The 25,921-nt window shown below is 39.6% G+C and overlaps 1 protein-coding gene across 12 annotated transcripts in view; it reads left to right on the top strand.

Annotated features, from left to right (window-relative positions):
- PASD1 (PAS domain containing repressor 1) overlaps positions 1 to 25,921 on the top strand; it is a 97,768-nt gene that overhangs the window by 43,002 nt on the left and 28,845 nt on the right. For 9 of the 12 annotated variants that reach the window (XM_023633730.2, XM_023633732.2, XM_023633731.2 and 6 more), the window contains 4 exons: positions 3,202 to 3,301; positions 3,727 to 3,840; positions 5,500 to 5,630; positions 8,310 to 8,392. In XM_023633730.2, the coding sequence (XP_023489498.1) occupies positions 3,202 to 3,301; positions 3,727 to 3,840; positions 5,500 to 5,630; positions 8,310 to 8,392 (428 nt within the window). The remainder of the gene's footprint in view (positions 1 to 3,201; positions 3,302 to 3,726; positions 3,841 to 5,499; positions 5,631 to 8,309; positions 8,393 to 25,921) is intronic. The other 3 variants (XM_070257381.1, XM_070257385.1, XM_070257387.1) reach the window with 1 other exon arrangement.

Below are 25,921 nucleotides of genomic sequence, written 5' to 3' on the forward strand. Positions count from 1 at the left end.
GTACAAATTGGAATTGAGGCAGCTATGGTGTAGTGGAAGGAACAGTGCACATGGAGTTGGATGGAGCTAGGTGTGAATCTCGTCTCTGAACTTGTGACCTCTTAACAACTGGACAAGCTTTAATTTCTTCTTGAATGAAATAAGGGTAATACTTCCTCTTGCAAGGTATTAAGAGCTAGTTCACGTGAATATATATAGGACAATGTCTGGTGCAGAGCAGTTGTCAATCATGTGTTAGATGAGTGAATGAATGCGTGGTCTCTACTGAGCAGAGATAAGTTGGTTTGGTACCTAAAGTTTATTTTATAACTAAACCAATGAAGCATTTTTATTGAAAAAGTTAAGTTTAATGAAAAATATCTATATTTCTTTTGGGAAGTCAGTTTCTTACTGTGCAACTTTCATTGTCAAAATTCATTGCCTGTTAATTTCATAACATTTTGTTTGGTGAATTAAGGTAATATTTCTGTCCTGAATTGAGCCAAGCTTTTTCTTGATTGAGACAGGATCTATCTGCTAATCTGAGCACTGGCCAACTCATAGACTGGCTTCTACAAATGAGTCATAATAATGTATTTCTGAATTTTGACTAAGATTATTAATATTAATCAGTTAAAAATAATTTGACTTTGTGGTTCGTTACCCGAAGCCATTATTCAGCTAAGACTACTTTGTTTATTGCTTTTTTCCTATCACTTTAAAAACTCTACTTAATGTCTAATATTCAATTTATCCATGTGTCACCATATTTCAGCTAAATGGTATAGCATTATCCCTTCAGTCAACTAATATTCAGTAAGTGCTCATTTGTACTAAGCTGTGTTCTAGGTGTTGAGGATGTAGCAGTGAATAAAACAGCCAAGGTCTCTGGTCTAATGCAATTTACATTTTACTGAGGGAGCCAGATAATAAACAGATAAACATATACATGTGATTATAGTGTCAGGTATGATAAGTGGTATGAAAAAAAAGCAGGAAGAGAATGTCAGAGAATTGGTGCTATTTAAAATACTTCTCAGTAGAGACTTAAATGAAATAAGGGAGAAAGTCATTACAAATATCTAGGAAAGAGTGTTTCACATTGAAAAGCAAGTTTAGGGGCCCCAAGATGACTATTTGTTAGATGTATTTGCATTTGAGCAAGAAGTTCAGTGTACCTGCAGTGCAGTGAGCACAAGGGAGAATGGGAGGGAGCTAAAGTCAATAGGCAGTAAGGAACCAGAACATAGAGCTGTAAATGCCATTGTTAATTTCCTTGGCTTTTACTCTGAATGACTTGGGTGGCCAGTGGAAAATGTTGAGCAGAGGAATGACTTGATCTGACTTATGTTTCACATGGATCACGGTAGCTGCTCTGTGGAGAATGGAGTGAGAACAGGGATGTGGCAAAAATAGATTCAGGGAGACCAGTTAAGACTATTGCAATAATCTAAGCTAGAGATGATGGTTTACACCAAGTGGTGAGAAGTAGACCAATTATGTATGTATTTTGAAGGTAGAACCGCAGAGTTAGCTGATAGACTGGATTTGGGGTTTGAGAGTCGAGGCAAGGCAAGTCGAGGGCAAGCATGTGGGTAAATGGTGGGGCTGTTTGTTGAAATGAGAAAGACCGAAGGAAGAGCATGTTTTGTGAAGGAAAGATAGGTGCACTGTTTTGGATATCTTAAAATTGAAATCCTATTAGATATCCAAGTTGAGTTATCTAGAAAAGTTCAGGGAGAAGTCTGGACTAGAGATGAGAAGTTGAGAGTCATTAACAGATAGATGATATTTAATGGGATATAACTAGAAGAGATTACCCAGGGAGACAGTAAAGTAAGAGAAGAGGTTCAATGACTAGGCCCTGGGAACGCCAAGCCAAGTAGTCAGGAAGAGGAGAAAAATCCAGCAAATAAAACTGTGAAGGAGTAGCTTTTGAAGCAGAAGGATATCCATATGTATATGGTGACATGGAAGCTAAGTAAACAAAGTATTTCAAGGAAGAAGGAGGGGTCAGTTGTATCAAATGCTGAGATGTTAGGTAAGATAAACGTTGAGAATTGACTATTGGATTTGGCAATGTGGAGGTCACTGGCGACTTTGACAAAAGTGGAGCGGTTAGGATAAAAATCTGATTAGCGTGGTTTCAAGGGAGAGTGATAGGTGAAGAAGTGGGAGACAGCAAGTAAAGTTCCTTTCAAGGATTTTTGTTCTAAAGTGGACCAGAGAAGTAGTTCAAGCTGGAGGAGAGGATGTAGTGTCAAAGAAGGTTTTGGATTTTTGGAATGTTGTACTTTTTTGTTTTTAAGATGACAGATATTATAACATCTCTGATATAACATTTGCATGCTATGAGAAAGACCTAGAAGAGAAGGACAGCTTGCCGATGTGGGGATTAGGGGAGAATTTCTGGAATGATGTCCTGGAATAGATGACAGAGAATGAGAAGCAGTGCACTAGACATAGGTAGAAGCTTATTCATTGGAATAGGAAGGAAAGCAGGTCTCTGGCTACGGCTAGGTTGGGAGATTTGGTGGCAGGGAGATATTGATGTTTACTTCCCCTTTTGTTTTTAATTGAAATAAGAAATGAGTTCCCCAGCTGAATATGAGGAGGGTTAGGGGGTGTTGGAGGTTTGAAGAAGGAGGAAAAGACAAGAAATAGTCACGTTGAAGAGTAGGAGAGTGAGTTGTGTAGGGAAATGTAGAACGATTTCTAGGCAGAGCTGAGTGCCCATTTTAAATAATACACAGCTTGGTTGTGGGTTTTGCTCTGTATACATTCAGTTGCATAGGTGAAAGTACAGGATAGATGAAGAGGTGAAATTAACCAGAGTTGGGTTTTTACTAGGCAAATATGTCAGAAAGGAAGAGCACACGGGAGTGATTATAATGATCAACTGTGAAATCTGAGCTGGATAAGGAGGGATGTGACAATTTGAAGGAGATAATGGACAGTGAAAATGTGACAGGAATGGCCTGCAGGTTTCAGTGGGTAGGATAGTTTTTGGAGAGGTGGGGTACTTGCATGAGTGCACTAGAAAGATAGGAGGTGATGGCCATAAAACGGGGTAATGTGAATTCAGACTTTTAAAGGTACAAGAGGTATGACCGTAAGATAGCTGAGGTGTGGCAGATGATAAACTTACTGGAGGCAAGGAGATAGAGGAAGTGAACAGTAGTAGCACATATAACAAAATTTGTTCTCTCTTCCCTTCTCAAGGATGAGATCACGGGTAAGACATTATTAAGTCTTCTGCCTGATCAAGAGAAAGATGAAGTTTATGAAAAGATTGCTCTGGAATTTCCTTTGTCATGCTCAGGTACAGATTTTTTTTTCAAATAGTAAATTCTTAGATTTTGAGAGACAGGTAACAATCGCTCAGAGGAGTAATAAAAATTAACTCGTTAGAGACAATTTATCTGCCGATCATATATTAATTTAATTTAATATAATTTCACAAATTATAATTCTAGTGTTAAGAAATCTGTCCTCGTTATCTTGTTCTTTATCATGAACCCTGATTATTTTAGCTTTTATATAATTGCTTTAGTGTTATATAAATAATGTTCTAGCTGATACCCCACTCTGCAGATACAACATAGATAGCTATGTAAGTGCTAATGTTCATGGAAAGAAAATAATATTTTTGTAAAATCTATCCTAAGTAAGACAATAGTCATATGAAACAATCTTGCAGAATATGGCAAACTACAAATGTAAACTTTTGTATGTGTCTTCTTTTAGTAGGAAAACATATTGAGTTTTGCTGTCATTTAAAAAGAGGAAATGTTAAACATGGTAGCAACCCTACTTATGAATACGTGAAATTCATTCTGAGTATAAGAGACGTTTCTAGTGGTAAGCAATTCAGTTTTTAATCTGATCTGGATCAAGTTCATGAGTTATGCAGCCCTTCATTGCTAACAGCATTGCACTCCTGCTGTTGGTACTCTCAAACCCTTTGCTATCCCTATGACCACAGGTTTCGGTTACAGACATTAATTAGACTTTAAAAAAAAAAAAATTCATGGTGACATTTACAAGATGGGATCATATGGTAACACAGTGGACTGAGCTGAAAGGGATGACTCTTGCCTTCTACAAAAACAAGGGAATGATCGTTAAAACACAACAAAAGAAGTTTGTGTCATTTAAAGGAAATCAAAACTCAAATCTGTGTCGTGTAGATAAGGGGTCCAAATTTACAGTTTTTAAGGTTTCAAGGGACTGCAAGCTTAGAAATTAACATTAACACTGATTTGGGGCCATTAAAACATCTAAGTCTTGACTCAGAGGTAAATAGCCCAACAAATATGTGAAAAGATGCTCAAACTCACTAGTAAGCAAAGAATGAAAAATTTAAAAACCAATGGGATAGCACTGTACATCCATCAGAATGGCAACAATTAGACGTGTGAATAATAACCAAATATTGTTGAGGATGTGAGAAATGAAAACACTAATACAGTATTGAGAGGATCCTGAAAAATAGAGTGAACTTAAGTTCTGTTGATTATCCTGTGACTCAGTAATCCTGTCACTGGGTGGAAACATCCCAGAGGTGAACTTGCAGTGACATCTGTGTCTAAAGGCACATGTACTATGCATGTCATAGTGTTGTCTGTGGTAGGAAGGAGTGGGAGACAGCTTAGATCTGCATAATTAGGGAAATGGACAAGTAAAATTTGGGAAATAGACAATATGGAAAACTTTGTTATAGTTTAAAGCATGAACTCCAGATACACATACTACAACATGGTTAGATCTTAAAACCATATTGTTGATTGAAAAACGTAAGAAGTAGAACGAGATCTACAGCACAATGTCACTTTTGTAAACTATATACACATATACATAACAGCAGACTACACATTTTAAAGGATATATATTAAATGTGGTAGATGACAGTGGCTGGCTGTGACTGGGGAAGGAGCAGAGAGAAAAGATAAAAGCAAGAGCGGGGACTTTATCTGTGCTCAACACACCACAAACTGGGTATAATTACCTCAGTCTCTTGCCACTGAGGTCTAAAAATATAACCAATAAATGAATTAATGAGTAAATAAATAATGAAAATTAACTCACACAATGGTTGTCTGAGATGTTTGTCATATGTCTTAGAACTAAAGGTCAGATACCTTTAAAAAAATCTTACTTGAATACATATGCACACAAATTACACACACACATTTAATACCCATATGGTCTATATAAAAGAGGGGAGCTAGATTTCTTTTGAATACTAAGATGTCCGTTCACAGGGTAAGAACAAGAGACTGAAAATCACCCTGAACTCAGAACAATTATTTCTCGGTAATGACCTTTTCGTGTTTTGGTGGAGACCAGGGTGAGGAGGGGGCTGGAACAGACGGAAGACAGGCAAAATAGATGGCTCAGAATTCTGAAAATTGTCGTTGGGCTGACAAACAGCACACCGATGCGGCAGATGTCAGTCTTCTTGTGTAACTAGCGTGCCTTCCTATTAGGTTGTCACATGTGTAACTCTGTCTCCCTTAGAGCTTTTGGTGCTCTTCAGTAGCTTCTTCTCCAGACGCTCCTACGATGAGTCATACGCTGTGAATCTTCCTTTGAAGGATCGGTTTTATCTGGTGGGGACTGTTTGTATCCTCAGGCCTCAGACCCTACAGGCGAGTATGTTGTGTGTGTGCCTCCCCCATTGTGGAGATGTGGGCCTTCTTTGAAGGATCACGTCCCCTTTGGTCCCTCAGCCACTGGACCGCATTGCTAAAGCACCTGATGTGTGCAGAAGGTTGTGCTAGGATATGTGAATGAGGAAAGATCAGCCCCTGTGTTTCAGAAGGTGAGCATCTGAGTGGAGATCTGGACACACCTGAGTGAGATGCACAGTCACTTATGAATGGTTTTTATATAATATAAAAGAGGTTTACAGAAGCTGGGACGTATTAAGAGAAGTGACCATTTTGGCAGGTGGATAAAGGAAGGCCTCTGTCATGAGGTGAGTTTTGAGGCAGCTCCCCGGCAGCATTGCTCACTTAGTGTTCTCCTAATATAGTGCTCACAGATTCCATCTCTAAAAATAGTGGTCTTTAGAATTCATCTGATAGATTCAGCCTCAATGAATTTATTCACTAAGTAACATATTTAGTAAGCACCTACTATGTACTAGGTGCTGAGGAAACATTAGGGGAGATGGACAGTAGACAAGTAGTATTGAAAAGTGTCATGGAGATGATAAAACTGAATCATGTGCTAATGACTAGTAGGGTAGAGAGTTCAGACAGAGTGGTCAGGGAAGATCTCTGATGACCTGTTTTTCGAACAGAGACCCCCAGTAATGATAAGGCGCGAACTCAGCAAAGAAAGGAATGCAGTCCAGGTAGAGGGTTCTACAGCAGTAAACATTCTGAGGCAGTAACTAGCCTGGAGAGTTCCAGGGAACAAAGTGAGTAGAATAAGGGGAAAGAAGTAAGGAGTAGTAGAAAATGAGGTTCGAGAGGTAGGCAGGGGCCAGATTATGTAGAACTTTGAGAACCATGGTAATGAGTTTGAGTTTTCTTCCAAGTGCAGTGGAAAGCAGGAGGATGACATGATCTGATGTAATTTTTATTTTACTTTTGATTTTTTAGATTTTTTTTTGGTGAGGAAGATTGGCCCTGAGCTAACATCTGTTGCCAATCTTCCTCTTTTTGCTTAGGAAGATTATCCCTGAGCCAACCTCGGTGGCCATCCTCCTCCACCTTGTATATGGGACGCCTGACACAGCATGGCCCAATGAGCAGTGCAGAGGTCTGTGCCTGGGATCCGAACCCGCAAACCCCAGGCTGCCAAAGTGGAGCCCGTGAACCCAACCACTATATCACCAGGCTGGCCACGATGTTATTTTTACAAGATCAGGCTGGCTGCTGGGTGGGAAATGGAGTATAGGGGAACAAAAATGGAAGCCAGAGGAGCGATGTGAGATGACAGGGCTTGAACTAGGATTGTAGTGATGGAGAGAGAAGTACACGGATTCAGGTTATATTTTGGAGATAGAGCCTGAAGTCCTTACTGATGCGTTGGAGGTGGGTGGGAGGAGAGAGAAAAATGATTTAAAGATGACTCTTAGCTTTTGGGCCTGAGCAGTTCAGTGAATGGAAGTGCCACTAACTGACTTGTGCAAGACTGGGACAGTGTGGCTTGGGCAGTGCAGGGCTGGGGCTGAGGGGAGCAAAATCAAAAGCTCTATTTGGGCCATGTTAATATTGTGATGACATTGTGCCATACAACATATCCAATCACTTTACAAGAGAGGCCTCTGGATCCAGACCACCTGAATTCAGATCCTTTCCTTACCAGCCCGATTCAGATCTTTCCCCTACTAGCTGCAGGACCTTATCCAAGTCACTTACATCTTTTAGCCTCTGTTTTTCTTCTATAAATAATGATAATACTACCTCCTTTTAAGGTTGTTGTGAAGAGTAACATAGACAGCACCTCCTACATGGCGAGCACTTAGTAAATGTGGGCTATCGCAGTCATCATGATGATCATCGTTATTGTCGTTATCATCATTATTGTTATTAGAGGATCCAGAGAGGGCGAAAGAGCTGCTTTACTTTTTCTCTAGTTTGAAATATAGGCTGTAACTGACCACGTTTCAGAAGCTTTGAAGGACCCCTTTTACGTTCAGTTTTAGAGTGGTGATATATTTTTCCAAATTTAAGATGGTGAGAAATGTGGTAGAGAGAAAAGCAATTGAAGGAAGTTGCTTGGTCTGATTGCCCATTCATTACCCCTCTCTGCAGCTCTCTGGGATTTGAGCTCTCACATCTGCCATGAGAAGGCAGACATCCCATCTCAGGGGTCACCTCCCATATCTACTTCCTCCTCTGAGAAAGAGAAGAATCTCATTTGGCACACCACTCCTACCCTAGTCCCCTCATGGCACAAAGATATCTATTTGTGATCTGTCCCAGTTTATCGTGGGTTTCTAGGATATTTGTTCCATATTAGTGGTCATCTCGGAGAATAAATCTTGTGAGGACAGAGGGCTTTTGGAAGAGGCTGTTTTTTACAGTGTGGCTGTGTAGCACTGTGGGAAGAGCAGTGCGCTCAGAGTACAACTTTGAAATGGATCTACGTTGATCCTGGATCTACTAGCTGTGTGTCTTGGGCCAAATCATTATTTCTACAATCCTCAGTTTTCACATCTGTAAAATCAAGTGCCTTTCTCACATTGATATACAGATTGGTTGCAACGTTGGATATGAGATTGCTTCCAAATTTACTACATTCTATACAAATGTGTCCGGTATTTTTACTATATAAGTACATTTTAAGTATCTAAAATGCCAGTTGTTCTGCAGGAACTTTGCACTGCAAAGGAAGCTGCTGAGGACATTCCAGCAATAGAAGATTCGGATGAGGAACACCTGTCTATGGAGCACAGGTGAGAGGCGAATGCCGGCATAAGTAATGGAGACCTATAACACACTTTTATTAAATAAAACTGAAGCGAGAATTAACATTTGCAAATATTTTTTTCCATCAAAATGAAAAAAAACCCAGCAACAGACAGTTGAATCCAGAAGAGCAATCTACTAGTCTGAATTCCCTTTCCCGACTAATATAATTAATATTTTTCCAACTGAATATAAATACAAGTGATTGGCTTTTTGTTAAAAAAGCAATAAGTAGAGCACACTTATCTGGCATATTTAATGACTTTCAAATTAAGACAATACATTTAAAAATAGTACTTGATTACCTCTTGTTCTTGAGATGCTTTTAGATGGTAGAAGAACAAGCACACGTCGTGGGAGCTGCTATTTACAGGCGTCTCTCTTCTTGGGAATCTAATCTGTTCTTTAGCATTTGTTTGTTAGCATATTTTCAGTGAACAGAAGCCAGCGTTCCGTTATTTTGAGTGGGAAAAATAAAAATGCATTCCTAACCCACAAGAAAATGCCAATCTGCCAAATATCTCTAAAACCCCCTTTTACATCTATTTAACAATCCACCAAGGATTTCTGCAAAATAGAAATTATTTGTAATACTATCTAGTTATTTACTACTTGATAAACTCATTAGTGATGCGGGGTCGGTGAGCCGAGGAGTCGAAAGAAAGATTTCTTAGACTCTCAAGATCTGGCAGTAGTGCTCTTTTATTTAGAGAATAGTGTGGAATAGCATGGGGACAGGACCCATGGGCAGTCAGAGCTTCTGCTGCCGCCGCTTCTGCTGCCCCCGCTGGCATGGGGACAGGGCCCATGGGCAGGCAGAGCAGCTGCTGCTGCCCCCGCTGGCATGGGGACAGGACCCATGGGCAGGCAGAGCTGGTGCGTGGGGACAGGACCCACGGGCAGTCAGAGCTCCTGCTGCTGCCCCGAGTTGAGGGTTAGGGCTAATTTTATAAGGCATGGGTACGTGACTTATTTTTACTGGAAAAAAGAAAAGATGATGTAAAAAGTCATTAAATGATTTCAGTGCAGATGGGGTCTGGTTATTGTGCGGTCATATAACTTTAGATGCGAATCTGGCCATATAGATCGGCATGTAGGTGAGGATGCCCTGGGCTTCTCTCCCTGGGGCAGTCCTAATTCATATCATAAAAAAAGTCCACTGGGTCATATAGTTTGGCATGTAGGCCAGGTCACCTTGGGCTTCTCTAGCTGGGGCAGCCTTAATCCACATCATTAGTAGGTATGTTTGTATGTAGTAAGCCATAATATTAGACACTGCTCAGTGTAGAGTATTGAGAATGGGTTACATTTTCCTTCTACATCATAGTGTACATGTACATGTAAATAAATAACAAAATAACACATTAAGGATGTGCATTACATGCCAATAATACTTAACAAAGTAAAATAAACAAGATAATTTTTCGAGAGGTTTCTTATGATTGAAAGCATGTTTGTGTCAGCTCTGGTGGTGAGAGGGGGTTAGCTGGAGGCTGTGGTCACTGTTACTATTTGGTGGCAGGAGGAGGGAAGGAAGAAAGAGCTGGTGAAGAAATGAGTTAAACAGGAAATGTCTGAGGTTCATCTGTGTCTGGATCTAAGGAATGGGGGAGAATCTTCCCTTCCTGGCAGGAGAGTTCAGAGGTTTTTGGCTGTGAACCGTTGTCTGAAGCTACACACAGAGCAATGGGATGAAAACCAGAGCTCACGGTGGCAGGCTGTTTGCATTCCCTTTGCTTGGTGTTCTACATCTCTTGCAATTGTATTGTCTGTTGAATGGGACAAGTCTGCTCCTGCCATGACCACACTCACTTGCACCAGCAAGATTTGTTTTTGAAAGAACCTCAAATTTCATGTAAATATTCAGCATTGTATTTGTGATTCATAGGGGTTGGGGATATGTGCATGGCCAAGCTTAAGACTAATAGCCATTCAAATGTATTAATATGCTTTATCACTCCCTAATTTTCTTGTAGTGCATGTGCTTTTTTAGGCTTCTTGCCCATTTCCATCATTAGATTCTCTACTTTATTGGAAGACCTTTTACTGAATAACATGGGGAAGAGGATATCTATAAAACATAACATGTTTAAACAATGTGAACTCAAGACACTATCAGACTGAGAGATAATAACAGCAAACCACATTCTTTTGCTTAGGAGTGCACGATTTAAACGTAGTCTTGCATGCAACCTAAAAGAGATTTATTTAGTAGGTTTGGGTAATGCATTTTGTGTAAATTAGCAGATCATTATAGAAAATATTCAGATAGAGTTCAGAGAGTGAGGAAACCTGCGCTTTATTTTTTAAGTAGAGTTTATTGAATGAAAAATATTCTGATGCAGAAATGAGCCAACTACTACATCTGTGCCACTGAGTTTCATGGAATATAAGGGAGGTGTTTTCTTAAGGCTTAAAATCATATCCTATTTAATATTATAAGAAACTATCACACCATTATGGATGAATCCACTATAGTTTTATACCTATATTTTCATAAAATATTACTAAAGTTCCTTCAAAAATTAGGCAATGGATTGTTTATCATGTAGACAGTAAGATGGAAAAATGACGTTTAGGAAAGAAATGATGGATTTGATAAAGAAAATTCTGTTTAATTCCAGACCCCACCCCTCCCATATCCCTCCTCCTCACTTCCAACATGGGGCCACTGTGCTGGCTACAGCTGCCTCAGCTCTCACATGATGGATTGTTGGTTGACCTGGCTTGTCCACTGTCTTGAGGTCTCAAAGGGAGGACCTGTCAGCCGCATCCCTGTCTAGCACAGAGGCTAACATGAGTAGGCAGAAAGGAGTATCTGCTCAGAGACTGACTGATTGATTGATCCTATCAAAAGAGTAATCCATGAGACCTCTCAGACATGGTGCAGTATTGTTATAAACCAGTGCAAACCAGTATTGCCTTATTTTTGTCATAGACTTGTTACTTGCCCTCAATATAGTTTCAAATAAAAAGGAGAAGAGCTAGAGGCATTTCAAGATTATGGTTTGCAGGCATCCTGAGCAGTCATTGATAATCCGGCTCCCATTTTACAGTCCAAGGGATGGTTAGAAAAGTAATTAGGCACAAAGGTCATAGAGACCTAGTGCTCTCAAAATGCTTCTGGAACTTCCCTTGTTAATTCTACATGTTCTTTGAAAGGTAGGAAGCATCCTGCTAAGAGGCATGAAAGCTTTGTCCATGCTTATGAAAGAAATTCAAAGAAAGGGTCTGTTTCCGTGGAGGATGTTCTGTCCTTGCATGTTTCAGATTTGAGGCTAAAGAACTTTTCATTTCAGGAGAGGGACTCAAAGGCTGGGTTATTTTCCATTAAAGCTACAGATGCACTGGAGTGGGAGGTCTTGCTTGCTTGGACTGTCGAAGATAGAAAGAAGTAAGGAATACTTGAGAGTCAGTGAGGGGTAGGCAAAAACTTGAATCCTGTGTAGCCCTCTCCTGTCTTAGTGCTGCTGTAGTCAGAAGGAAGCACTCATCTGCTCTTTTAGTTTGGCCAGTTGTGTGTAAAGATAAGTCCCAAAATTCTGTCATAGTGTCATCTTAATACAAATGCACTCTGTACTTTATCTTTCATGATGTGATTTCATGTTTATTAACCTAATTTTTCACAAATCTCTAAGGTAGTTTCAAGAGCCATTGTAAAGATGAGAAAGTGCAGCCACAGAGGATGTCTGATTTTCCTAAATTCACACAGTTCATTCAGTAGTAAAACTGAAATTGGGACCCAGCTTCTCCTGGGCTCATTCTTGCCCAGACACCAGTTTCAGGAGCTGTGGCTGGTATGGGATTCCAAGGAGAAAATTCAAGGAATCTTTGGGAAGTACTTGACTGGGGACATTACTGAGAGAAAACAGGTTTTTTCCCCTTTAGTTTTGCCTTAAATTTCAGGGGAGAGCAGAATTAGCAGGGGAGGAGACCACACCGATTACTCCTAGAACTTTGTCCGAAGATAGCATCCTTTCCTACTAAGATAGAGTAGAGAAACGGGAAAGACAAATGACATGTATTTCCAAGGGTTCTAGTAGTTCTTACCTTTACTTGCAGTCTTCTGACGCTGCTACAGGGCTAGAATGGGTCCCTGGGGAGACTCCACCCTGTCAGCAGTTGCACCAAAAAGAATATTCCTGCCTAATTCCCTTTTCAATTTGTTTCAGTGAAGAATTATCTTGTACAAAGTTGTGAGGAGAATTTTTCAAAGATATACGATAGTCCTAATTAGTGAGATTTTGTTTGATGGAGCTCCAACTACCTCAGCTCTCACGTGATGGATTATTAGACTGTACTGACTTCATTCCTCATGTCCACCCCATTTTGAGCAGGAGAAGGGCCTGCACATCATTGATTCACACGCCGTTTGGTTGGATTTCTCTACCACTAAGTAGCTAGCTTGTCAATCTCATCATTCCAGTCCCAGTGAAACTTATTCATACAGCAAATATTTAACACCTACTATGTGGGAGGTTCTGTTCTAGGCTCTGAGAATACAGAGTGAACAAAAATCCTTATCTTCCTGGAACTTACATTCTAGTGGAGGAGAAAGATGATAAATAAATATTCTAGAGTAGGTTATAAGGTGAGGAGGGCAAAGGGAAAACATTAAGCAGTGAAGAGAGATAGGGAGGTTGTGGGGGGAGATTAAATTTTATTAGATTTTGCCATACACAATTGATATTTTTATAGGTTAAAAGATGGTGCGATATTGGCAATTCCTAATGGCTTAATGTAATAGATAGGGTGGCCAGCTAAGGCTTCAACAAGAAGGTGACCTTGGAGTTAACACCTGAAAGGAGTGAAAGAGCAAGCCATGTGGATTTTGGACGAAATATTCCAGACAAAAAGAATTGCAGATGCAAAGTCTCTGAGGCAGGAACACATTGGATGTGTTTGAGAAGCCAGTGTTGCTGGAGCCAAGTCACCAGGGGCAACTAGCAGGAAAGGAGGGCAGAGAGGAACAGAGGATCAGATCTCACAGAACTTGGGGAGGACTACAGGCAGGAAGGTGTGAGCAGCCGTGGGTGAGGCACCAGGACCATGTCAGCTCGCCCCTGCCCTCCCTATGGGATAGCCAGGACAGAGCCACGCTAGAGTCACTCACCATTATTTCTTCCTGCTTTTCACTCCACGGGAAGCCTCAACAAGGCCCCCTGCTCTCTCTCTGCAGATTACTTGGCTCATTCTACTCCACACTACTTCCCATCACCTTTGCCAAATACTGGGGCGGCCTTGTGGTCTAGGGATATTTTAAAAAAACATAGGATTTGGATTTTTAAACTAAAATATTTAGGTTTTATTTCTCAGCTTGACCATTTACAAGTTTTGTGATCTTGGAGAAGCCTCCTTAAGTCTCACGTTCTTTGTCTGTAACTGGCGAGAATAATTACTGAAGACTGTGTATGACAATCAAATAAGAGAAGGAAATGAGATCTGTACAAAGTTAAGTTATGATTGATTAGGAAGTACTTCCAAATATAGAATAATTATCATTTAAAACTATACCAAATCCTTAACTGAGCTATAAAGACATTATTAAGTGCAGAGGGTTAACGTGACTTTGGTTTATGGTCATGATCTGAAATCTGTGTTTGGTGATTTCTTCAATACTTTTATTTTCCTATTAATTTAAGATAGTTTTCTTTTTCAGTTTCAAGCCAGCACATTTTAAACCTTTATCCTTATGAGATGGTTCTCTATCCATTAAATTGTTCCGTGAAAAGTGTCCATGTCTCCTTGATGGGTGGACGGGGTCTGGCCAAATCTGAATGTGATGGCATTCCCAGCTTGAAGGCCACATCCAGTCAGCTGATTCATGCTCTCACACACGCCTGGGAGACACTCACATATTAACACCTGGTGCCAACTGATAAAGAAAGGACTTGGGGCTTTTTGACAGCCTGGCCTCAGGGGAAATAACCCACAAACCCATTCCCATGCAGCTATAGTTGTCAGATTTGGAGCCAGCCTCTTGGCTTGTCCTGTTTAACTTGTCCTGTTGGCATGTACAGAGCCTGGTCCGTGGAAAGGGCAGACACAAAAAAAAGAAGATAGAAGAAGGGATAACAGTCTCAAGATTCTGGGTTTTATATTTCATTGTGTTTATAGGACCTCTAGCCAAGCCATGTTCCATCTCCAGCTGCATGACAAATTTTTTTGATCACCCAAAAGCATAAAATCATTAGATTGTCTTATTAGATTGACGATTGATAAGAGCAATTTTGTTGTTAATATTTTTTGAAAAGTTCTAAGTAATAGTTTGTACTCAAAACTCACTGAAGCACACTAAAATTACTGAGGGTTTAGACACTAATGAAAATAAGTCTCATAAATATCAAAGTTTCAAAAAATCTGGGAAGAATTATCTGAGTATTTGCCTATTTTATGAAAAGTAGTTTTGGATAAATATGCTGGCAGCTGCCTGCGCTACTCAGATAATTAACAATGTAGTATTTTTTTCCTCACACTGTTCATTTGTCATCCTGTAATGAAGATGCCAGGCTGTGTATTAGGCATCTGAAGAAGTGGGACAGGATCCGGCTCTCTTTTGAATTAATGCTTTTTGCTTTACCCTTTTATTCCCAGGATAATTTTTTGCTTTAGCTCCATTAAACTTTGGTTTTTCAACTTTTCAACTTTTTATTTGAATATTGGCAGGAACTACCATATGTATCCACCTTTGCCTGTGCTCACAGCTGTTTACATTGTGCTCCATTTGCTTTATCATTATTCTCTCCCTTTCTTCCCCCTTCCTCCCACTTGTTCCCTCTCTCCTTTCCCTCCCCTCTCCTCTCCCCTCTCCACCTCTTTTTCTCTTTCTCCTCCCCTCTGCCTCATTCATTCATTATTTATTTATCCATTTGTTTATTTTGCTATTATTATTTATTTTAATGCTCAGATTGTCCTAGAATCGACCAGTGGCAGCCTCTTCAACCTGGCTCTAGTGTCTTTTTGATGCTTCCCACCATTCTTGGGGCATTCCTTACTTTCTGGCGCTATATATACGATGTTCCAGATTTAATTTGTACTTTCTCAGCCTCAGCCATGAAATAAGCTGGTTCTCTAAGCCTTGGTCAAGGGAGCCGTGGCTTCTTTAAGTGGAGATATTTAGAAACCAAAATCTGGGCACTAGTTGTGCTCATTGTTACTGGTTATTATTTCTAGGTGCTTTCAGAACTAGGAAACAGGTACACATACACATACATAGGCATGGAGATCTATATCTGTGTTATTTCCTTGCCTACCCATCTATATGTATGTGTACCTTTGTGTATGTGTGTATGTAAAATAATACAAACCATGAATTCATACTGATACCTCCAATTCTACACCAACACTGCGGGGTTCGTCCCAGTCTTCCCGTTTCCACTGTTGCAACACTCTTCTACAATAGTCAGAGAGTCCTTGCCTCATTATCCACAATATATTTACTCATTTGCTCAAGTCTAAAAAGCACAGAAAGTAGTTTTAGGATTGCCGACTCACATTATTTTGAAACGTAAACCTCCTTAATTGAGTTTATGTTGTTTACATTTTTAAGGTAAAATTTACATGTAATGAAATGCACAGATCTTAAGTATATCATTCCATGCATGTTGACAAATGCATAAACCATGGGACTCACATTCCTATCAAGACATACAATATTTCCAACACACTAAAAGCTTTTTTGTGTCCCTTCTCAGTTAGTTTTCCCCCCACCTAGAGCAACTGCTGTTCTGATGTTTTTCACTATACATTTTTCCTTTAGTAGAACTTCATAAAAATGAAAGCATATGATATATACTGTCTTGAGTCCGCCCTTTTAGACTCAGCATGATGTCTCTAAGATTCATCATGTCATTTGTATCAGTAGTTCATTCCTTTTTGTTACTGAGGCATATTTTGTTCTTTGGATATGCCACAATTTTTTAACTATTTTCCTTTTGATGGACATTTATTTCTAGTTTTGGGTTACTACAAATAAAGCTGGAATGAACATTCTTTTACAAGTCTTTTTGTGGACACATTTTCATTTTTCAAATAATTAAACAATTTGCTTGTTAAATTATACAGTAAAATTCATTTGTTTTCTCTTGATGTATAGTTCTGTGGTTTTAACACTTGCATAGATTCATGTAACCATGACCATAGTCTAGATAAAGAACAGTTCCATCACCCCCAAAGAAACTTCCTTGTGCTATGCCTTTGTAGTCATCCCTTCCTTACCTCACTCCTAACCCCTGTCAACCACTGATTTATTCTGCATCCCTAGTTTTGTCTTTTTGAGAATGTCGTATAAATAGAGTCACACAGCATATAATCTTTAAAGATTGGCTTCTTTCCCTCAGTATAATTCCTTTGAGGTTCACCCAAGTTGTTGCACGCATCATAAACTTTTTATTGCTGAGTTACGTTTCATTGTATGGATGTACCACAGTTTACTCATTCACATGTTGAAGGACATCTGAGCCGTTGCCATTTTTTGGCAATTATTAATAAAGCTGCCGTAAACATTCATGTACAAGCTTTTGGTGGACATAGTTTTTGTTTCATTTCTCTAGGGTATTGAATTATGGTATTAATTTGCATTCCCCTAGTGACTAAAGATGTTGAACATCTTTTCATCATTTGAATATTCAAATGTTTTGCCTATTTTTAAAATTACGTTGTTTGTTTTCTTATTGTTGAGTTTTGAGAATTATTTGTATATTCTGGATACAAGTCCTTTGTCAGATATTTGATGTGCATGTACTTTCTCTAGTCCGTAGCTTCTTTTCTAATTCTCTTAACAGTGTCTTTTGCAAAATAAAAGTTTTTAATTTTGAAGAAGGATAATTTTACCATTCTTTTCTTTGTTGGATTGTGCTTTTGGTGCCATGTCCAAGAATTCATCGCCAAACTACGTATCACATAGATTTTCTCCTATTTTTTTTTTCCCTAAAAGTTCTTTAGTTCTGGGTTTTACATTTGTATCTATGATCCATTTTGAGTTAATATTTCTATAAAGGGTGAGGTTGAGGTTGAAGTTCATATTTTTTTGGCGTATGGATGTCCAATTGTTCCAAAAGTATTTGTTGAAATATGACCTTGTCCTTCTCCTGCTCAAAAGCTTTCAGTGGTTTCCACTGGATCTTGGAATAAAATCCAAACTCCTTTTGTATGATCTATAAGGCATGTTGCTGCCATGCCTGCCTATTCCTCAAACCTCATTTTGTGCCACACTCCCTCTTATCTGTCATACTCTGGATGCACTGGCCTCCTCTCTCTGACTTCTCAAAGCTCTCTTCTAACACAGAGCCTTTGCATAGGCTTATGTCCTCAACCTGAAGTCCTCTTCCACTATGTTGACACATGGTTGGCTCCTCCTGGTCCCCTAGATCCACTTTTGCTTCTTCCCCATGACACCCTGCCCTCTTCCTTCATCATGCTTTTTGCAATTTGCAAATTTATAGTTATCTTTGGACTGTTTGTTTGTTCTAGATTCCCCAAAAAAGTGTAAACTCCATGAGGCTGTGTTCTCAGTGTCCAGCATTGTGCCTGCCCTCATAAAACTTACTGTCTGGTGTGGAGATGAACAAGTAAACGAGAAGCTATAATAAAGTCACCATTCCATGTAAATGCCATCTAAGCTCTTTCACTGTACCTTTGTTCCCGTTTTCTGCACTGACTAAAATGTCCTTCACCAACTCCTCAAATCCTCCTCCCCACTCGGGCACCAATTCATTCCTCCTCCTCTCAGAAGTCCCTGCTGCCTGGCTGGAAGAGTTCTCCCACCCTGTTCTCTACTTTCCTACTGACACTCTCCACTTTGCCTTGAGATCACAGGGACTGACTTCACTCTTCCTCTAGACAATCCAAAGTTCCAAGAGGGAGGTACCCAAATTACGTTCAGCTTGTGGCTAATTCAGTACAGAGAGTAGCTCATCTTATCCAATTAACCCGCTTTCTGATTTCTAGGAAATAAGCATGTATGTAGCCATGTATCCACCTTACCACTAGAAATTAATAGGGCTGATTTGCAGAATGAAAAAGAAAAATAAGGCCAAATTTAAAGTCATATCTCATATCTACACAGCCAATGCTTAGGCCATCAGTGCTTTAATACGCAGCAAAGACATACTCTAAAGTTTTTCTTTCAACATATGCTGGAACTTGACTGATTTCTGTTGCTGTTTTTCCCCAAATGGCTCAGTAATAGTCCTATAAAAAGTGACAGAAGAAGCACATAGAATATCACCTTCAAGAAATGATTGAAAGAGTGGATTATAAAGTAGGAAGATTGAGATGCCAAATAAAACATGGGCAATTTGCTAAAACCTTACCATGAACATATGTAACCAGGCTAGGCCCCCTGAAGTCACTAGCTGTATTAAAAAGAAGTTGGGCCTGCTCTGTTTTGCAATGTAAAAATGTTGCATGCGTTTCCTTCTTTTGAAGTACCATGTCAGGGGAATCATTTGGACGGAAAAATGATGAACTTTAATTCATCAAAAAATCTTCAGACCGTTTTACACGGGTAGAAACATGTGATAATAGATCTAAATATGGAAATAATGAAGTATGCAAGTAAACATGGTACCAAATGAATTATAAAAACTCATGTTAGGGGCCGGCCCTGTGGCTGAGTGGTTAGGTTCGCACGCTCTGCTTCGGCGGCCCAGGGTTTTGCTGCTTCGGATCCTGGGCGCGGACATGGCACTGCTCATTGGGCCATGCTGAGGCAGCGTCCCACATGCCACAACTAGAAGGACCCACAACTAAAAATACACAACTATGCACCAGGGCTTTGGGAGAAAAAAGGAAAAATAGCATCTTTAAAAACTCTTGTTAGTTGGCAGTTCTAGTCCTTCAAAGACTGTTCTCTTGGAGGAGGAGATGCCTCCCTTTAGAACACTCTGTCCTCTGCTGGAGGGCTTGGCCTAAAAGACTTATTAAGTTAGTGGGAACAGAGCAAACTGTCTTTATATCTTACCACACAGTGCTGGTCTTAGTATAGTCTCTTGTCTGATTTATGAATTTCTCCTGGAATGAATTTTCCACAAATATATGATGGGGAACTGTGTAGTCTTGACATTCATTCTGCTTATGAATGTCTTTAGTGTTAGCATCTGGCATCCAGGCTGGGATCCAGATATGTTCCAGTGACTCACCAACCAACACTATATGTCACCTTCTCTACGTTTGAGAAAGCAGCAGACCACAGAACACTAATCAGATTCTAAAGGTGCCTTCTTGTTTGCTTAATATTTCTACACTGTTCAGAAGGGTCAATAACAGCAATATTCTTTTCAAGATGATAAAACTTTCAAAAAAATTTTTTTTGGTTATTGATGGCCTACCATATGTTCATAGCAGTACGTTTTGCTTGGTGTTTGTTGTCTGCTTTCTTTTCATTCTTTGACATCAGAGCACTGCTTATCATAGGTTACTTGCCCTTTGAGGTACAGGGGATATCAGTCTAGGATTTTTACCATGTTCATGATTTGTATGTACTTTCTAAGTGTTATGAATATGGTGCATTTCTTGTTTTTCCATTCTGATGAAGAAATACCACTGAGTGCCGTTAGATATTTTTCCTCTTTTGATGTGTTTGTGGAAAACTAGTGTAACCTAAAAAGCACATTAGAGAAGTTCTGACTGACCCTTTAGAGAGTGATGTTTTCTATGAAATGGATGGAGTAAGCCTTTGGTGGAGATTTTCCCATTTGGACTCCAGCCTTTGTAAAACACTGAAATATATGAGGGTTGGAGGATTTGAGTTTTAGTCCTTTTTAGTTGTGTATTAGCAGTGGTTGGAAGCAAGTCTGTTAACATGTAACTAAGACAAGGATTGAGTTTCTTAGCTATGTGATAAGAGTAATTAGCTACCAGATAATTTTAAAAGAGACCCCATATTTTAAATAGTTGAAACTCAAAAGTTTGTTTTCAATCTTCATATTCTAATATGTAAAATCATCTGAAGTCTTATGTATGATGTAGGTTCAGTTATAAATCAGCTTAGATATATTAGCTTCAAATATATCAGCTATAGATCAGCCTACACAAAGAATATGATTTTAAAAATGACAAGAATCTGTATCTGTGGCTTGAGCCAGAGGAAGGAAAGATATCATTGGTACATTTGGCTTATAGACCCTAAGTCATCTTCTCGTTGGCACAAATCCTCTTTGCACTTTGAGCACGGAGCAGTGATGGGTGTGGTGCTCAGAATAGGGAATCCGAGAGGAGAAGAGTCAAGTATTTCCCAAACCATCTCCCAACCTTTGCACATACTCACACACACAAACGCATACCCCAATCATTTCCCTGCTCTATTCTTTTTGTCCCTGGCGTAATGGGTCAGAAAATGCATACTCCTTTTCTTTCAGAATTTGCACCTGAAAACTGCCAGAGTCTTCAGTATAGGATCATCCATGGTACAAATTAATCTACTGGAGAAGACTGGTGGATTCAAATAGCACGTTCCTTCCGTTCAGAGTAACTGAATGAAATATCATAGTTTGCCCCTCCCATCAAAAAAAAGAAAGAAAAATTTTTTGAGACTAAAAATGATAATTTAAGCCAAAAATTATTTTTGCAAACTGTCTCTCAGTAAGTGTTTCCATATTCAAATGCTAAAATGTTGAAAAAAAGCGGGGGAGGGATTTGTTGTCCCCTTGTTAGCAAGAAGTTAAGATCTTGAACAACTTCAGGTCCAATAAGACCTTTCCCAAGCGAGAATAGACTGGGCCTCTCTGGTTGGACCCTGAGTTTTCCACTGGCTTCCACAGTCTTTGGGGGGAAAGAAATCTTTCACCTGCTTGAGGTTTTTCAAAATTTTGATGTCTGTCTATCCATAGTCTTTCATTTGAGAGAAGTCATGACAAGCTCCAGGTGAATTCACCAAAAACGAATTGTTGGAAAGCTGTCTGCCAGATCATCAATTTGTCCAGTGGCCAAGTTGCCAAAAACCAATTCATCCAAAACCAATTCATTGAATAACCAATTTACAAAATTTACCCAAATTTATTGATTCATCAGAAAGCATGTCTTAAGAAACACTCTTCTTGAATATACTCCAAAGGTTGATAAACGCTTTTCTGAAAGGGACCAGACAATAAATATTTTGGGCTTTAGAGACTACATAAGGTCTCTATAGCATATTATTTGTTTGTTTTACAACCTTTTAAAAAAGTAAAAATAATTCTTATCTCATACGAAAACAGGCTGCTGCCAATTTGGCTTACAGGCTGTAGTTTAGACCCCTTATATAGTCAAATAATGTGTATCTTTTCATATGGATATATTATTCTCAATTATATATAGTGACTACATTCTGGAATATAGTCAATGGATATATCCTTATTATCAGCATTTTAAGGAATATTCACTTTGTTAAAAGTTAAAAGTCATAGAATGAATTACCATTCTTATGAATAGCAACAATATTCTAGGATTTCATATGATTTTTTTAGGTTATTCTAATGCAGTATTAATTGTTCTAATAATTCATTTTCTGTTTTGTCAATGATCTAGCATTTTTTCAGATTCTGTCACCACAGATTCAATTGCCAAGTTTACCAGTTTTCCCAAAACTTGTATCCTTTAACCAGTAAAGTTCAGTGATTTATAGTAGATTGAAAGGTTTTAGCAGTTTTTGAAGATCCCTAGACTATCTAGCTTGGTCAGTTTTCCTGTTAGCATAAGGAAAGTTCTATGTATCTGTCCCCCAGTTCCCTACTGCTGTAGCTGGATGGAGCAGGGGACAAGAGAGGAGAATCTGTACTGGGGAAAAGAAACAAAGGAGAGCTAGTGTCCAGCACAGCCTGTGTTGAGTTGAGAAGGAACTGGGGTCCATGAGAGAAGGGCATCAGGAGCCAAACTGGTGCCTGAAGGCCCCAGAACTCTGAAATCCTTACTTCCTTTACAGTCTTAAGCTCTGCCAATCCAGTGTACTGTAAATTCTATGAATAGTTTTAAAAAAACAAGGTTTTGGTAAATCAGTATATTTGAGCAATTTGACAGATAGATCTTCTGAGTTCTTGGCCATTTGACCAAATGGTCTATTGGCAAGTTGTCTTTTGGCAAATTTAATGTTAATAAATTGACTTGGTGAATTGGTCTTCCATCCTGAAAAGCAAAGGCTTTTGTAGGGGAGGAAGACAACTCCTCTACCCTCTAGGTCCTTCTGGCTGGTCTAAGAATTAAATTGACATGAGACAGAATAACAGGAGAAAATCAAAGTTTAATAACATGTATACATGGGAAAAACCCAGGAAAACTGAGCATCTCACTAGAAAGGCCAAAATCACCACCTTAAATATCATCTTCAGCTGAAGACAAAGAAGGACATTGGGGTAGTGGTTTGGGGGTTCAAAAGGGAGAAAGACAATTTACATGGAGTTGGAAATGTGAATGTTTGGTAGACAGAACTTTGATAAGAATGGGCTTAGCAAGGACCCTCACAGTCTACCGATACACGGAGTTATTTATGGTGATAGCCTGTCCTTGGGACAGGCCTTTTATCTTAAATTCTTTTAGGCAGTTAAGGGGAAGACAGCAAAGTCTTTTGTTCTTAAAAATAATCAAGGCAAAGAGACCATTTTGGGGTGGCCAATTCTGATCTCCCACGCTTTCCAAAAGTGAAGCTAAGAAGGAGCCAGGAGTGGGGCAAGTTTACATCCTTTCTGGAAAAATGGAGAGCATAGCAATGTGTACAAACTATTTGGCAGAGTTGGTAATAGCTCATACTTATTTGCAGTTCATTCTGTGGAGGATATTCTTAAGTTGGCTTGTGGTGTGACCAAAAAGGAATGGAATTGATTTTAGCAAGTGGTCTATTAATTTACAGGACATATATGCCTTGATAGTAAAAACAAAGAAAGTCATATTGAACATGCGGCATGGCAAAATCAAGACATTTCTGGCTGGAGTTGAGCACATCTGGAGGGTATCTAATCTCTACTATTCCCTTGTAGGAGAAGAAAAATAATTTTCCCTCTACCCTTCTAGATTCTTGGCTGAGCCTCCCCTGTGATAAAAGACAGATTAACAGGAGAAAAACAAACAGGAAGTTAATTTTATATACAAATATATATACCTTTTGTATACATGGGAGATACCCAGGAAAACTGAGTAACTCCTATAAATGGCCCAAGCCACCACTTTAAATATCATTCCCAGCCAAAGACAAAAGATGCTGGGAGTTGGGGAGAAAAGGCCAGTTATGGCAGGTTAACCAGGAGAAGCACAGTAAATAAAGGTATGGTTGTTATGCAGATTTAAGTCATTGTCTTCTCCATTGATAAGAGTTTCTGGAGAGAGGGAGACATCCTTACAAATGGAGATTTCCCTTATAAATGTAAATTTCTCTTAAAAAGGGTAACTTCTACTCAATTTTCAGAGCTTGGCTTATGCCTACAGTTTCTTATAAACAACCATCTTAAGATAATCCTTTTGCCAAATAGGCGTATTTTGGGGTGGCAAATTCTCCTTTCACCCTAATATGGTGAAAGTCCTCACTGGCACAACCTGTTGGCAGACTGTGCTCATATTCTGGCTTTGTCATTTATTAGTTAGGACCTTACACGTTATTCACTTTGTGGAGCTTTATTTCCCTCATCTGTAAAGTGGGGATGATAATAGGACACATATCATTGAGTTATTTTAGGATACAAAAAGATGGGGCCAGCCTGGTGGTGCAGCGGTTAAGTGCGCACATTCTGCTTCGGTGGCCCGCGGTTCGCTGGTTTGGATTCCGGGAGCAGACATGGCACCACTTGGCAAGCCATGCTGGGGTAGGCTTCCCACATATAAAGTAGAGGAAGATGGGCATGGATGTTAGCTCAGGGCCAGTTTTCCTCAGCAAAAAGAGGAAGATTGGCAGTAGTTAGCTCAGGGCTAATCTTCCTAAAAAACAAACAAACAAACAAACAAACAAACAAACAAAAAGATAATATGTGTAAGACACCTACCACATGGCACAAAATTAGTAAGTGATAGTATCTTCCCTGCCAGTCAGAGGTGAGATTGGTAGTGGATAGGGAGTAGGATTAGTTGCAGTTGCCTTATGATAACTGAGAGTGATGATGGAGCACTCTCTTCAAGTTAGTGATTTTCTGAACTGTTGACTTTAAACAAATAGACTGCCAGTTATTTCTGCAGCAAAAGTGGCTTGATTCAGGATCAACAAAGAATTGCAACTTGAGGTCTGCACCCATGACAAGCCATGTTCAAGTCCCAAGCAGCAAAGAGAGAAGAAACTCTTTTATAGAGGGGAAGAGGAAGTTGGGAGGGCTATTGTAAACAAAGTTCATTGGAGGAGACTGGGACTTGGAAGTGTGGTGGCCTTTCATTGCCTGAGTTGTGACAGTCTCTCATTGGCTGAGCTTCTTGCCGATCAAGAAGAAGAAGTCTTTCTTCTTCTTGGGCTCTGCTACTGAGGTAGGGTGTGAGAGCTTCTCCTTCTGGCCTCCCAACTCCATTTTAATGAGGTTTCTGTATACTAATTTCCGCATTTTCCCTTTTGATCGAGATCTTTCTCTGAAAGCATCACTGATCAAGTGTCGGGTTTGTCTAGTTTCAGCAGCCTTTTTTCCCTTGATGCCAGGAAACACCTTTCCTTGGTGTCGTGTCCCACAGTGGAGGGAACTGCACAGATTGGAGACCTATTGTGGCCACATTTGAGTGACAAGGAGGGAGAGGAGGGACAACTGTCAGGCATTTTTCCTTTCTAAAGTCCATATTTATCAAGATCATAGCACTGGAGATCATCTGAAGCAGTATGTCATCATCAAAGGCTTGACAGATAAAATTCCAACAGGTCTGGTCTGAACACATTGGGAAAGCTGTCTCGTTGAATATCATCTCCTTCAATTTCAGGAGATTTTTACTTTCAGATTACTAGGTGATATGCAGGTCCAATCAAGGTTTGGTCCTTCCTTTAAATTTGTCACGTGAATCCAAGAGTCTATGCCCTGGAATTTGGTGGCACAGGATTAGTTAGCAGTACCTGATAGGGGCGTTTCCAGCAAGGTTGAAGAAGAGTTCCTCTGGAGGCGTCTGTTCTGGTAGATGAAATCTCCGGGCTGCAAAGTATGATGCTTAAGATCTATGTCTCCTGAGAATGCACGGTGAAGTGATTGCTCTACCACAATATGGTTATTTTTAATGGAAGCCATGAGGCCTCTGCAATATTAGACCACATCTGTTTTTATCAGCTGTGGGTTGAAAGAGGCAGGAGCTGAGTGAATTAGGTATCCTGTGACTATCTCAATGGGTGAGAGTTTATGAGTTCCAAAGAGGGTGGATCTGAGATATAGAAGGACCAGTGGCAATGCTTTTGGCTAAGGTATTTGGAGGGTTTCTACAAATTTTGCCTATTGAGTCTTAATAACACAGTTAGTACGTTCGGTTAAACCATAGGATTGAGGGTGGTAAGCCCAATGAAAGTGTTGTAAAACTGGCCAAACGGCACAGACTTCTCGAAGTACCTGACTAGTAAAATGGGTTCCTTGATCACTATGAAATTCAAAAGGAGTTTCCCA

This window comes from Equus caballus, chromosome X (genome assembly GCF_041296265.1).
Source record: "Equus caballus isolate H_3958 breed thoroughbred chromosome X, TB-T2T, whole genome shotgun sequence".
Taxonomy (NCBI): Eukaryota; Metazoa; Chordata; class Mammalia; order Perissodactyla; family Equidae; genus Equus; species Equus caballus.